At 31.9% G+C, this 16,186-nt stretch overlaps 1 protein-coding gene across 1 annotated transcript in view; it reads left to right on the top strand.

Annotated features, from left to right (window-relative positions):
• The window catches only part of LOC127711388 (histone-lysine N-methyltransferase SETD1-like), a 38,819-nt gene extending 25,813 nt beyond the window's left edge, over positions 1 to 13,006 (top strand). Inside the window, 4 exon segments of the mRNA XM_052217424.1 lie at positions 7,240 to 7,343; positions 7,939 to 8,055; positions 8,898 to 9,155; positions 10,373 to 13,006. Of these exon segments, the coding sequence (XP_052073384.1) occupies positions 7,240 to 7,343; positions 7,939 to 8,055; positions 8,898 to 9,155; positions 10,373 to 10,546 (653 nt within the window). The 3' untranslated portion in view covers positions 10,547 to 13,006.
• Positions 13,007 to 16,186: the final 3,180 nt, after the last annotated feature.

Here is a 16,186-nt window from a genome sequence, read left to right as displayed (position 1 = left end):
AAAAGATTGTGGATTGAGAAAAATTTGCTTTTTCGTGGATATTTGATTTCATGGTTATGCCAAAGTGTGCACACAAGCCTATAGAACATTTTTAATTCGTTGAACATTTGAATTCTTCGATCACCTGTAGGTACGGACTCCTCGAAAATTGTTATCAAACGAATAACAATGAATCCACAGTACTTCAAAATTTTAAAACTTCAAGAAAAATAGCTGCTTAGAACCTGTAGAACATTGAGCAAGCTCAAAAACTGTATAAACAACATGATAAAAAAAATAAATGAGTTGTTAAGAAAAAATATATAAGCCATTAGATGAAGGTAATATAAACTAAACCTCATTAAATTCTTTCTGAATTTAGTTCTCAGATATTAAGTGACTGACAATGATATAACTTAATGTCAAGATACATCTAACATTTCTAAGGGAGTATTGCAGTCTTTCATTAAAATTTGATCATTGTGCTCTGAATTTGTTGCTACATTCTTTTAATAAAGTTTTAATGATTGAAATTCAGATAATCTAAGGGTGACTAGGGTATAGATGTAAGGTCGCCTTGGTCTTCTTCTGACTCAGTTAAACCTATGCCAAAGTGGGGTGTCAGTTTAAGCTATGCAGGATTTATAGATTCACAGCCAAATCCATTCAGAATGGGGATCCAATGCCACTTGTAGAGAGAATACGAAGCCTTCTGCAAGTTATAACCTTTGCAGCAACTTGTTTTCCAGTGGCAGTCCAATTTCCCCTCCCTCATCCATGGTTTACCACTTAGCAGAACCAACATTGTACCTATCTATTTTTATTAGATTCTCAACTTGCATATACACGAAATATATGCCACTGGACATTGCACAAGCATAAATCAATCAATCAGATCTCAATACCAAATAAGTTCATGTGAGGTTGCATATTTGGCAACATATCAGCCTCCAACAACACAAGACTCATTCTGATCTTATATTTTATGCTTCATTGACATTGATCAAGTTTTATTCAAGCTTTGTTGTATCATTATTTGTATGCAGGTTTTCCTGAAATTATTATAAATCATCTCAAATTTTGTTTATTCTCAATAGACTTACTTTGAGTTCTTTTTTATGAATGAGTTATTCTGGTTGACTCTAGCTATATAGGTCAATGGATGTAAATGATGTAGTTGAACAATCTACTCTTACTGTATTGTAATAAAAAACTAGACAATGATGCCCCCACACTCCACTCTGAAGTAACTGTATTATAACAAAGTCAATGTAGGACTTTCTTTGAGATATTATTGTATTATTGATGCCCCCCCTGATGCAAAGTGTTATTTTAAAATAACTATAACATTTAATGGCTTATACCCCAAAAATGACAAAGTTCAACTATCTCCCAAAAGAGCAAATATTAATAAAAATCAAAACCCTGACCACATGCACACTTTCAATATATGCATGATATGTACAAACAGCCAGCAAAGTGAACACTTCCTAGCATTCAAACTGTAGGAGGAGTTATCTGGAAACGCTCCTCTTATGCAAGTAAATCCTCCAAAAAATGACAAATTTCAACTATCTCCCAAAAGAGCCAATATGAATAAAAATCAAAACCCTGACCACATGCACACCTTCAATATATGTACAAACAGACAGCAAAGTGAAAACTTCCTACGATTCAAACTGTAGGAGGAGTTATGCGGAAAAACTATATACCCATAATGGGACGGACGGAAGGATGGACAGAGGGATGGACAGGGGTAAAACAATATGCCCCCAACTTTTAGTTGCGGGGGGCATAAAAAGCATTGCAGGAAAAGGCACAAATGTGAAAGTCATCTATAATAAATGCACTCAAACATTTTGAATTTGTAGTATTCTATTCTATATTGCTTTCAGCTACGTTTTACATCTTAGTTCATATCTCAGATACTAAGTGGCAAACAGATGTATAACTTGGTTTTAAAATGCGTCTTTGGGAATATTGAAGCCGACCAATATTTTATTGCTCTGCTGAGCTTATAATAGTTAATTTACAAATGTCTGCAAACAAATTATTCTTTCAAAATTTTAGATAGTTTTCGTCTCATCAGCTAGACGAAGGAGTTACTTTTTCCAGCAACGGCTGCGGCAGTGGCTTCAACAATTGTTAAGTTTTTTGCTTAAGTTAGTTTGATAGAACTACTTGTGATAGATCATTGATATTTAATATGAAGTTGCATTTCTATCAGTACATATCAGTTTGACCACTATTTTGAGGCCCTGACCCCTAGGACATGGTCCAGTGGCTTTGAATTAATAAGCAATTTTCGAAGTTAAGTTTTCTGTTTAAGTTAGTTTGATAGGATCTACTTGTGATTGATCATTGATATTTTGTATGAAGTTGCATTACTATCTGTACATATCAGTTTGACCACTATTTTGAGGCCTTGCCCCTAGGTCATGGTCCAGTGACTTTGAATTAATTAGCAATTTTCAATGTTAAGTTTTCTGTTTAAGCCAGTTAATAAGAACTGCTTGTGACAGATCAATGATATTTTGTATTAAGTTGCATTACTATCAGTACATCTCAGTTTGTCGACCATTTCTAGGCCTTGCCCACAAGATCATGGTCCAGCAATTTTTAATTAATAAGCAATGTTGCTGTCCATCGGATTGTCTTTTTCTGAATTTTATGCTTATCTCTGTGTCAACAGTTTATTATTTTTATGAAGCCATATCCATTGCAATTAACATAATAAATAAAAACATAGATAAAATTTCTCAATATACAGTATTAATTTTTCCTCAAACATTTACTATTTATGAACAACTGGATGTTTGTATGTCATGCTAGATTGGAAGCAATCTAATTTTATTTCCAATCAGATTTATTTGTATTATTTATATAACATGATATAATTGAAAATATTATTATGGCCCCGCCACAAAGTTGTCGGGGCCATATAGTTTTACCCTTGTCCGTCAGTCCTTCATACCGTCATTCTGTTATTCCGTCATTCTGTCATTCCACAACAAACCATTATACGCAATTTTTTTCTAAACGCTTCAGAAATTGGGCTGCTTTGGTATGTGAGTTAACCATGATAAGTTACAGATCAGGTTTAAGTTTCATTCCTCTCTGCTAATTTTGGCGAAATTACAAGCTTTGGACTTTGATAAATTGTTGAAAATCACAGTTAACCTGACTTTTTCTTAACGCCTTCAGATATTGGGCTAATTTTTGGTATGTGAGTTTCCCATTGTGTGTTACAGATCAAGTTTAAGTTTCGTTCCGCTCTGCTGATTTTTGCCGAAATTTTGGGTTTTGGACTTTGAAAATCACAGTTATAATGACTTTTTTTCTATACGCCTTCAGATTTTGTTCTGATTTTTGATATGTGAGTCTGCCATGATGAGTTACAGATCAGGTTTATGTTTCGTTCTGCTATGCTGATTTTCATGTCGTTTCAACACATCTTGTTAGATCTGCAGTACATCCACTTCATCTTTGCTGATAGTTTGAAATTTAACTACTCATTGATCAAGGAAATTTTTCATCAAACTAGTATTGGTCTTGAGAGCTGGATACTATCAATGCATGTTTGTGTCCACATGTGTTGTTGAAAATGCAGATTTTTTAACTTTTTGAGACTGGGTCATTCGTGTCGTTCCGACACATTTAGTTTTTATACAACCGCAAAAAATTTTGCGGTCGTATATTGGTATCACGTCAGCGTCGTCCGAAGACATTTGGTTTCCGGATAATAACTTTAGTAAATGTAAATAGAAATCTATGAAATTTTAACACAAGGTTAATAACCACAAAAGGAAGGTTGGGATTGATTTTGGGGGTTATAGTCCTAGCAGTTAAGGAATTAGGGGGTCCAAATAAGCATTTTTCTAGTTTCCAGACAATAACTTCTGGAAAGGTGTATGGATCTCTCTGAAATTATACCACAAGTTTCCATACCACAAAGGGATGGTTAGGATTAGCTTTGGGGGGTTATGGCTCAAACCGTTTAGGAATTAGGGGCAAAAAAGGGGGAAAAACAAGGGTTTCCTGGTTAATGGACAATTAAAAAAAGTACAATGTTATGTTTTGATTACCTTCCTTACACTGCTTTTGAATTATGTATAAATAAATGTTGTATTGTCTTGAGGTGATTAGCTGTCAATTTATTTTTAGAAGTTACTATTTAAAAATGCTGATTAAGAAATATTAATTTTAGCCATGATTATGTATGTCATTTTCTATTTTAAGACTTTTATGATGTATTTAAATGGGTAATTATGGTTGCAAACTCCATTGGAAATTTGAATTGAGATTAAGACCATATCTTGAGGAAAAGAATTTTTTTTTTGAAAAAGGGGGGGGGGGGGGGGGTAATAAAGAAATTGTGAGGGGGGACAATTTTTTCTCATTTCAGATTTCAGAAATTAAAAAGAAAATTTCTTCAAATATTTTTTTTTGCAAAAAAAAGGGGGAGGGGGTAAAACAATTTTTATTTTTTTTTGGGGGGGGGCAATTCACAACAGCATAGGGTATTGAAAAAAAATATAAATTCAAATCATATAACCAATTCTAAGTTCTTTGACAACAGTTATTCTGTGTCAGAAACCTGTTATGTGTCAAATATTTAATTTCAATCCAAATTCAGACCTGTATCAAGCGCGAATATTGTGTCCATTTTTGCCCCAACTGTTCAGGGTTGGACCTCTGAGGTTGTATCCAGCTGCGCTCCGCGAAGCAATATATTATCTATTGTTTATCCATTGTATTTATTGATGCTTCACCATGTATATTAGTTTTATTTGTATTAATTGTTTATTCATTGTGATGTTTTACCATGTATTTTTAATAGTTTTATTTGTATGTTTATAATTTGATGAAAGATGTAAAATGCTGCTACAGTTACATGCTTAAAGACCAGTGGTTCTTTTCACAACAAATGATATGATATAAACTGAACTTACACAAGTTGTGCCTTGGAAATATTTATGACTTACAAAGTATTTTTCTTGCAAGATTTTTAAGCTCACTATAATGTGAGGATACAATTTTTTTTTAGAAAAAGGGAATGCTTTAATGGAAACAGACTCAATCTAAAACTAAATAGTAGGCTAGGTAAACACATTAAAAAAATCCATTAAATTTGTTAAACAACCAGGATTGTTAAGTAGGGAAAAAAGTAAATCCAAAAGAAAGGGCCTTCATATCATATGCAAAAACTGTTGCAGTTTTAGTTAGTGCTCCTTATGTTTTGATGTTTTATTCTGTCATTCATCAGGTGTCTGTGGTCTCATTGTCATGAATCAGTGACTACAAATTATGTTTAGATGTTTAGAGATGGTCAATTTCTAAAAAGGTTTTGTTGGTAAGACATTGTATTAGTCATATTAGTCATAACAATATAACCTGTCTGTACTAACCTTGCGTAGAAAGGAATCTCTGTTTACTGAACTCTTGTATCATGACATTAAGAATATTATAGTAATTGAAGGCCAAGGAATAGTAAACTTTGGCTCATGAACTGTAACTGAAAATCGAAAAAAATAAATGCATTTATCTCTTATATTCTCTGAAATATTACTGATTGAAATCTTTTAAAAATATGTGAACATTTGTTTAGAAAGCACATAAATTGTCCAAAAAACAAAAACATGAAAAACGTTGTTAAATTTGTCTTAAAAAAAATTCCAATCCACAGATTTTACATAAAAAAGAATTTGTTGTTGATACATAAATTTTTGAGAATAAAAAGGATAAAGGAATTATTTTTTCAATTTTCAGTTTTAGTTCAACAAGCCAAAGTTGTATGCAAAAATTTACCAAAATCTGTGACATAGCACATTCACTGTAACTTGACCTTTACCTGTGTAAAACAAACACCTGCGTCTTAATCCAAATAAAACTTTTTTCAACTCTAGCTCTGTTTTGAACTGTCTTAGTCCAAACAAAACAAAAGTATTTCTATTTGGACAGGTTTCGTTTATACTTTCCTTACACTTGTGGTATTATCAATTGTAAATAACTTTATACCTTTTAATATCCTTCTCTCACTACGATAAACTAAGATTTGGTATGGAATTACTTTAATTTTGTCTTGCCTGCAACACAAAGGTTTGCCTATCCACCAGCAAAGGTGTAACTATTTGTATAAAGCTTTATATTTAAGAAATGGTAGACCTGAATACTTCATATTTTGTATACAGATGCCTCATGTTTTAAAGTTTCCATCTGGCATATATGGAAGTTTTCCGTTGTCTTTGACCTCATTCAAGTTTTATGAAACTTGTACAAAGTTCTAAAAACCAATACTCGCAGACAGAGCTTGAATTTGTGTAGTGAGTCACTTACCGTTATGCCCCTCTGTTACTAGGAAAATTGCAAATTTTTTTGTTTCCACGCTCTACCTTAAGTTTGCCTCATGCAAATTTTATGAAACTCATACACAATGCTAAGACATAAGAATAGAACACTATGTTTCTTTAAAAACTAGCAGTGACATCAAATGCTCTCAAAAAGGATTTTCATATATAATAAGCAAGCTTGATCAGGGGCATTTGTGTCCTCGGACACATTCTTCTTTTATTTTTACATGTAATGTTCTAACTTATTATGAGTAATAGAATATCTATGTGGTAAATGGAGATTATACCACATAGATATTCTATTTTTTTCGCCATAAATATAGAATCAACAATTATTCAAAAAAAAAAAAAATGTGCAATCATTTACAGATCTAAATATCTGTCAGACAGGGTTCATCTAAGTGTCAGACAGGGTTCACATGACATTGATCTCATATCATGGATCAGTGTTAAATTTTAGGAGAAATAAATAAATGTTTTTTTTAAATATAACATTTTATCAATGACCTTTCAACCGATTGTTAATTCTTATGACACCCCCATGGATGACTTGGGAATAGTGTTAAATTTGAAGTGTTCAATGTTAGGTCCATTTCTCAGACACTTGAAGAAATGGCTCAACTATATTTGGCGTATAGAATAGTTGAGAAAGGTGTTAATGTCTATCGTACAGTGTTCATTAGACCTTGACCTCAATTTCAATAATATACAGAAACAAGAAGTTGTATTTATCCCCCACCCTAATTTTCAATGGAAACAAACAATTTTTCTCACTTCTCTTAATTTGTTTTCTCCATAAATTTAGAATCTAAACAATTATTTAAAACAAATCAATGCTCTCTATTCTAACTACCATCCCAGTAGCTAAAAAGTATAAAATTTAGACATGGTTTCATATGTTGTATTACAGGTTGTGCGAGAACGGAGGGCTTCTACAAATTATCCAGGGAAGATAAGATGGGCAAAGTTCATCAGGCAGCATTTTGTGCATTAGAGGAGACAAATAAAACTCAGGTTAGTATTCAAACATTTGTCATTCTTATACTGTAAGTTAAGAAATTTCTGCATGCATTTATTATAATGAAAAATTGACAAAAATGTAAGATTAGTTTTAAGATTTCGGGAAATGCTGCATGCAAATATTATATATCATGTATATATATAAATGCTATCAAAATTTGAAACAAAAGTTAAATTTTTTGGTGAAACATATTCCGTTGCATCATGTGTAATTCTCACAAACAAAAAACGTCACTAAAAGTGTTGATTTCATGGTACTTAATAATATGTTTTTTATTGATTTTGCTTCTACCAATTTTACTGCTATAGATGCAATTTTCTACAATAGATGTCTTTTCTTTTCAATGATGCTCAGGCTAATTTTTTGAAAATCCAAATCCTAATACAAAGAGCTGATAAAACCAAAAAGGACCTTAGGAATCAGAAAGGTGAAAATAAATATCAAAATGAGATAGTTTTACCAAGTGAGGGATTCAGTCTCTTAGTTGCCTCTGATTGATATTTTTTTTGTTTTTAACATTTGTATATACTGGTAGGCTTTTCTTCTGAATATGAAGATTTGTATATATTATTTAACATGTTTTTCTAGGACAAGAAAGTGACAGCATACTCAACCTCCAGAGAAGCTCGACATGAAAACCGAAGGTTACAGACCACGTTTGCTGATCTGGATATAGGAGATCTTCTCAAATTCAATCAACTTAAAGTAAGTTATGGAGGCAGATATTGTGTTTATAGATTATCTATGATTTTGAAAAGGAGAAAGTTCCTCATGTTTGAAATAATCTGTTGATAATCTGTTTATTGCTATTTTCTTAAGCAACTTCAATGATGTTTGCTTATGACGTCATTTCATTCTCACTTGACTGAGAAATTCCAGTTCAATCTAGCAGCTTGAGATGGAAAATTTTCACACATAAAAAAAAAAAGAAAATGAAGAAAAATAGCAACAATCAATATGACTAATCTGCTATAATTGTCGTAAGATTACCTTTAAAATCATGGTATATCCATAAACTGGTAATATTGGACTTCACACACATTGAGGACTAATTTCTTCGTACAAATATTAAACACAATAACTAATATTGTTCATAATAGTTTTATTATTGGACACATGTTGGATGGTTTGTTAATTTTAGTTCTAAGATTAGAATAATGAATTCACTTTTTTAAAACAAATGGTTGTTCAAAGAGAAACAATGCTGCGATTTAATGAAAATTGGTACAGTTAACAATTAACTTGGTAAATTAATGCATATGAAATAATTTTAAATATAATGAATTGCTAATGCAAAACTTAGACAACAAGAAACAAATCGGTGCTATATTATAACACTGGACTACAGGCCCATATCATATTCCTTGAGCATAAATTCCTAAGTGCCTTGGTCTTAATTCTTCATCAATGGTGTTTCCTGTTTAATCAGAATTTATTCTTTGTCATTGAAATTGTGTTTTTTCTCAATTTTAGTTTTGTTTGCTTAATCCTTCCACTTTTATAGTCATATATATTTTGTAATGCTATGTAAATTTTCCTGTCAACAGTTTAGAAAGAAGAACATGAAATTTGCTCGCAGTGGTATCCATGCGTGGGGACTGTTTGCATTAGAACCTATTGCAGCAGATGAGATGGTTATCGAGTATGTAGGTGCCGGTATTCGTCAGTCCGTGGCTGACATGCGGGAGAAGAAATATGAGAAATCAGGAATCGGCAGTAGTTATCTATTCAGGGTGGATAGTGATACAATTATTGATGCAACGAAGTGTGGAAATCTGGCCAGGTTTATTAATCATAGTTGTAATGTAAGTATTTTAATAGATTTATCGTACCTTACTTACTGTTACATATACATGTATACAAAACAGTACCCAAGTGTTATAGGTAAAACTAAATGCCAAACCTGGTCACTCAGTCATGAAATTTAACTCAGTACTCTTAGTACAAAATTTGTGCTGGAAGCACCAAATCCAGTATTTTGTCTCATGAGAGTCTCATTACATCAATTATACTCAAAATGTTTATGACCACAAGGCCTGGTGCTTATAGAAGTGAATCAGAAAATAGAATACAAAGCAAGGTAGTTGTCTGTACAAACAAGGCAAGGTATATAACTAATTGCTAAATATTTTGGCAGTACAAAATCTCATGAAAACCTGGTTTTCAAAACCATAAATGGTATTTTGTGATCTTTAAAAGTATGATTCTGCTTAGCATGTGATGTCATTACTCAAATATGATAATGGATCCAATATGAAGTTTGATAATAAATCAATTACTAAACAATTTGAACATGTTGAAGTTCTTTTATAAAGTTAGTCCATGATCATTTGTGACACATATGTATCCTCATGGCAAAGTATGTTTGTTTGATCTAAACGGAGTAGCATTGCCAGATTTGTTGCCTAAGGTAAGTGGTTCTCTCCTTGCACTCCAGCTTCCTCTGCCAATAAAAACTGGCTGCCCTGGTGGAGCCAAGTGTGGTGAAAGTGGCATTAAACATCAACAATCAATCAATCATTTGTGACAGATAACAATGGACCAACCGAAGATCCTTTCAGTGATTTTTCAGTTTTTGCAGTAGGACGGAAGACCTTTGATTAATAAAAGCATTGAAATGAAAAATGTTGAACTTTTTCTCTTAAACAGAGGTCTAAAAATTTGGTATATTTGGAAAAAAAAAAATTTTGTTTTTAGATTTTTTATGCAACAAGATCCACATTTTATTTACCAAGAATGCAAGGTAGTTGAATAAAAAGTAAAATAACAGAAATAGCGAACTCCAAGGGAAATTCAAAACTGAAAGTCCTTTATAAAATGGCAAAATCTAAAAGTCAAACACATCAAACGAAAGGAAAATAACTGTCATATTCCTGACTTGGTTCAGGCATTTCCCAATGTAGAAAATGGTGGATTAAACCTGGTTTTATGTATCTTATGTATCCGTTTCAATATCTTTCATAGAAAAAAGTAAACTGTAAATCTAAATTATTATTATAATTATTTGTTTTCTTTCTTTCAGCCAAACTGTTATGCCAAAATTATTAATGTAGATAACCAGAAGAAAATTGTGATATATTCCAAACGTGAGATTGACGTTAATGAAGAAATTACCTACGATTATAAATTTCCTTTGGAGGACGAAAAAATTCCATGTCTTTGTGGAGATGCAGCTTGTCGGGGAACACTCAATTAGTTATTTTATTTATTTTTTTTATCAGTCTGCTGTTTTGTTAGTAAAAATTTTTTTGTTTATCTTCAGTTTCAAATCAAGTACACTTTGTTTTGGGTTTTAGCAAAACAGAAAAAACATATGAAAAATTTATTTATTAGAGGAATCTATATGGAATATGATACTTAAGTGCTCACTACATTACTTGAATATTCAAGATCGTCTGCTTTGAAATGAAACAAGATGGTAAAACATAATATTCAAAATATTGATATTTTTTTTTTAAAATCCACCTCATTTGGATATTCTGTTTGCATGGGCTTTAAATGTTTCAATCTTGAATTTACATTTGTATTATAGTGAAAAATTTACAAAAACATAAATTTAGCAGTCTTATTGGTATTTCTGTAAACTGATGAATGTATTTTTGTTAGCAGATATCACCTAATTTAAAGCATTCTGACAAATAATTAAGTAATACAGAGCATTCTGAAAATTCAAACATGTTTTAATTCTGGTACCAGATTTTCACCCCCTTCCTGCTGTTAAAAAGGTTTTTTAGTTGACATTTTTGATATTCAAAAATCAATCTTTTCCATTCAAAAAGCAAGTGATTTTTGTACTAGGAACAGTATAAAAGACATAATGAATTGTTTGCATGTCCATCAATTTTTAGTACAATTAGATCAAAATTAAAACTGTTTATTATTATTATTATAGCCTTACAATGTATTACATTTTTAAATTTCCTTTGTGCAATATATCGTTATGAAGTAGTTTTCATTGGAAAAAAGATAAGTTTGAATTTATAGGATCATATCATATATTTGAGTTTTACATCTATTTACTAAAAATATACCAACACAGAAACTGGTATGAAATGCTATAAGGTTCAGTTTTTAAATTTTTTGCCTCTACACCTGTTTCTTTTCTAAATAATTCTACCTGGGCTGCACATATTTTTTCTGTGAAAAAAACAGAAAAAGTACTATGTATGGATGTTTTTGAAAAAAAGCTTACTGGATGGTCACCACTGACAATGTTGACAGTGATATATGTAACTGACCTTTTTAAGTAGCAATGCATTAAAATGTCTTGCAAATCAATCTAGTATTTTTTTTTACTTAAAATCATGCAGTCATACCTGTTTTAAGGTAACGTACATGATATAGTTATGTAAGCAAACAATTATCCTTTTTATATTCTGATAAATCTAAATGTTTAATCATGCTGTTTTAAATCAAAAATAAAAAGTACTAATTTGTTCATCAATTAAACCACCTTTGTAAGAAAAATGATATTTTATTCCAATTTAGAAATTTATTAAATGACCTATGGGTCAGGTTTTGTTGTACATCTCAAATTCACTAAGGTAACACTTTTCAAAGGGATTACAAGGATACTGTATATTTATATTCTTATGGGTATAATCATGAAATAAAGTTCAATGATTGCTAAAGCTAAATTTTGAGCAATGCTACTTCTTTTGTGTTGGACAGGTATGTATCATGTTATGATTTTATCAATGGTTTATATATGAAAGTTTGTTGTGTTATGGTCTTGATAAATGTGTGCTCTTTAAATTAAACATAGGACTGACAATTTTAACTGATTGTTCAGAAAAAAAGAAATGAATTAAAATGATGGAAGATAATGAATTTACTCTTTTAAAGTATAACTATAACTGGTAAGTGCTATTCCATTGAAATGGACATTGAGGGTAGGTAGGGATATTTCATTTTTGGACTTGTGGGTCATTTCTAGGAAATTTTACAATTATCATTTCTATAAGTCATTTAGGGCTATTCCATTAATAAAAATGAATCTGGGAGGGTAGGAAGGGACATTTTATTTTTAGACATGGGTTAATGGTCATCTCTATGAAATTTTACAATTACCATATCTATGAGACATTTAGGGCTATTCCATTTAAAGAATCTGAGAGGGTAGAAAAGGACGTTTTATTTTGAACTTGGGGTAGTTAGTAATGGTTATTTGACCGTTTGATGTAAGCAAAATGACTCCATTAAAGTGTTTTGTTTTTGGGGTGTTCTGAAAGTCCTTTCCTATCCTCCCACACCCATTATAATAGACTAACCCTTAGGAGCAAATAGAAGTTTATCTTTTTTCAGATTGGAGGAAATACAAAACAGCTTTGTTAATGTTAAAGTTTTAAAAGTTTTTATGAAAAGTTACTTTGTTAATATTTGTATATTATGGAAACATTGTTTATGTCTCGCTGTGTATAATATACATATCATATCATTTTGTACATAGTGTTCATAGGAGGTATGATCAGTACTCTATAAGTGCGTTTTATAATTGTACTAGTGATATGTGTACAGTGTACAGTTTTGTATATATTAGTGTACAGTTAAATGTATTAGTGCTACAACTATTAGTGTTGCTTATTGAATTGGTAAATGTTCATGTCCTTTGTACAAACAAAAAATGAAATTTATCAATAAAAAAATTGAAGAATTATTTGTCTATATTTTTTTGGAAATGAAACACGTTCTGCAAATAAGACCCACAAACTGTACAAGAATCTTAAGCTTGCAATGATAAAAAAAATAATAAACCACTAAGCCTCAGTTTCCTCTTGGTAGCAGTGCTTTGAATGCAGAAGGTCATGGGTTATATACGGTTTGAGATTGATTTTAATACTTTACTTCAAAGCATAGATTAAGAAATAGACAGGGATAACGTCTTTTCCTGGTTCATTAACTAAGTTTTTGTGCTTTGGTCATTTTGTCCGGCACAATAAGTTATACACTAATCAAATTTTTTCATTAGAATCTTTTAAAAATTTGCATACCTGTCTGGGTTCACTTAAGCCTGACCTCATTTAAATGGATCAATGCTCAACAGAAGTTTTCCTGCTTACCTGGTATATCAATTTCTCAGTTGCAGTATATTTATGGTCAAATATATTTGAACGTTAGAATAATTTCTGTCCATTAAGATCTAATTGTTATATTACCAAGCCTGTATATTTGGCAACATGTTATACACATTTCTCTAATTCTTATCCGATTTATACTTTTCCTAATGGGTTGATTATTTTTTATAATCATCGTGTGGTTCATTTGATGTCAGTTCTTCATTGGTCAAAATTCAATGATGATGTCAAGTTTTCTTGCTTTCCTCTGATTTCCCATAATAATGTCACACAAAAACCTGACCATGTCTGATAACATCACATATAAAAAACAGATGTTTTTGCCTGATCAGTGAAAAAGTTCGTCTTTATGTAATTTAAGAATTATTAAAGAAAACAAGATTCATCCACCGAATCTCGTGTAATACACAATTTCTCCACTGTCTACAGTTAAATTTTCAATATTTAAAAAGTTAACTGTCTTGAGTAGAGATATATCATATCAGACTTGATGAAGTGGTAAAATCTTTATATAACCAGAGGCTCTAAAGAGCCTGTGTCGCTCACTTTGGTCTATGTGCATATTCAACAAAGGACAACCTCCAATATTGTAGACGAGAATAGAATTCATGACAAAAATCTCTGTTCTGTTGATCTTGTAGTGCTGATCATTTCGTCTGTTTAGTTTCTCTATATTTTTAGTTTTCGCTCAAAGCACAAAAAATGGTAAAAAAATCCTCATTTAAGGGCAATCACTCTTATAAAGAGTGAGTATACTATGTATATCGGCAAAATTTGACTTGTTAGTAGATTTTGCCTTGTTGATCATTTTTGTGATTTAAAGTGTCTATTTATCTATTATAATTTTTATACGACCGCAAAAAAATTTTGTCGTCGTATATTGGTATGATGTTGGCGTTGTAGTCGTCCGAAGACACATTTAGTTTTCGCACTCTAACTTTAGTTTAAGTGAATGGATCTCTATGAAATTTTACCATAAGGTTCAATACCACAAAAGGAAAGTTGGGATTGATTTTGGGGGTTATGGTACCAACAGTTAAGGAATTAGGGGCCAAAAAGGGGCCAAAAATAAGCATTTTTGTAACCCAGACATAACTTGTGTGTTAAGTGTATGGATCTCTCTGACATTGTAACACAAGGTTCCATATCACAAAGGGAATGCTGGGATTGATTTTGGGGGTAATTGCCTCAAAATTTTAGGAATTAGGGGCCAAAATAGGGGCAAAAAACAAGCATTTATCTAGTTTCATGACAATTACTTGTGTGTAAGGTATGGATCTTTTTGAAATTGTACTACAAGGTTCCATATCACAAAGGGAAAGCTGGAATTGAGTTTTGGGGTAATTGCCCAAAACGTTTAGGAATAAGGGGCCAAAAATAAGCATTTTTCTAGTTTCCAGTCAATAACTTGTGTTCAAGTGTATGGATCTCTCTGAAATTGTACTGCAAGGTACCATACCACAAAGGGAAGGCTGGGATTGATTTTGGGGGTAATTGCCTCAAAATTTTAGGAATTAGGGGCCAAAAAGGGGCAAAAAACAAGCATTTTTCTAGTTTCAGGACAATTACTTGTGTGTAAGTGTATGGATCTTTATGAAATTGTACTACAAGGTTCCATATCACAAAGGGAAAGCTGGGTTTGAGTTTGGGGGTAATTGCCCTAAACGTTTAGGAATTTGGAGCCAAAAAACAAGCATTTTTTCTAGTTTCCAGACAATAACTTGTGTTCAAGTGTATGGATCTCTCTGAAATTGTACTGCAAGGTACCATACCACAAAGGGAAGGCTGGGATTGAGTTTGGGGGTGATGAATCATAAGGGGGTTCAAAAAATTTGGGGGGGATGTTTTTTTCCTTTTTTTCCTTTTTTCTTTCTTTGAAATTTTTCCACTTTAAATTGGTTATTTCTGATTTATATATAAAAGCAAATAATAATGATATGGTTTGAATATGTTAATTAAAAATTTTTAAGTTCTTAGACCACATTCATTCTGTGTCAGAAACCTATGCTGTGTCAATATTTAATCACAACCCAAACAGAGCTGTATCAAGCTTGAATGTTGTGTCCATACTTGCCCCAACTGTTCAGGGTTCGACCTCTGCGGTCGTATCAAGCTGTGCCCAGCGGAGCATTTTATATCATATAAGACAAAACACAAAAAAATTGGTAAAAATCGTCATTAAAGGGCAATAACTCCAATAAGGAGTCGTCATACGATTTCCTCCATATTTGTCTTAATTCTAGGTCTTGTCTTGCTGATCATTTTTGCTTATTTCAGTTTCTATGCATCTATTATAATTTTTAAGACAGAAGGCAAAAAGGCAAAAAATCTGTAAAAATTGTAATCAAAAGCCAATAACTCTAATAAGAAGTCGACTGACGATTTAGACCATGCAGACTTATTTGAAGAATTTGTCTTGCTGATCATTTTTGATCGACTGACAGTTATGACGTATATGGACAATTGGTAGAGCTCAACATTCTAAACATTTCTGCTCCTGTCAGATTTTTCCTATCTATAACGGTTTTCAAAATAATAGACAAAACTTGCATTTTACCCCTATGTTTTATTTTTAGCCATGTCGGCCATCTTGGTTGCATACGGGGTCATCGGACATTTTTTTAAACTAGATACCCAATGATGATTGTGGCCAAGTTTGGTTAAATTTGGTCCAGTAGTTTCAGAGGAGAAGATTTTTGTAAAAGTTAATGGATGACGACGGACGCCAGTAGTATGAAATGGGGTCAGTCCCCCACAATTCC

This window comes from Mytilus californianus, unplaced genomic scaffold (assembly GCF_021869535.1).
Source record: "Mytilus californianus isolate M0D057914Y unplaced genomic scaffold, xbMytCali1.0.p SCAF_8, whole genome shotgun sequence".
In the NCBI taxonomy this organism is placed as follows: Eukaryota; Metazoa; Mollusca; class Bivalvia; order Mytilida; family Mytilidae; genus Mytilus; species Mytilus californianus.
The sequence above is the reverse complement of the archived record's forward strand: the minus strand, read 5'-3'. Positions and strand labels throughout refer to the sequence as shown.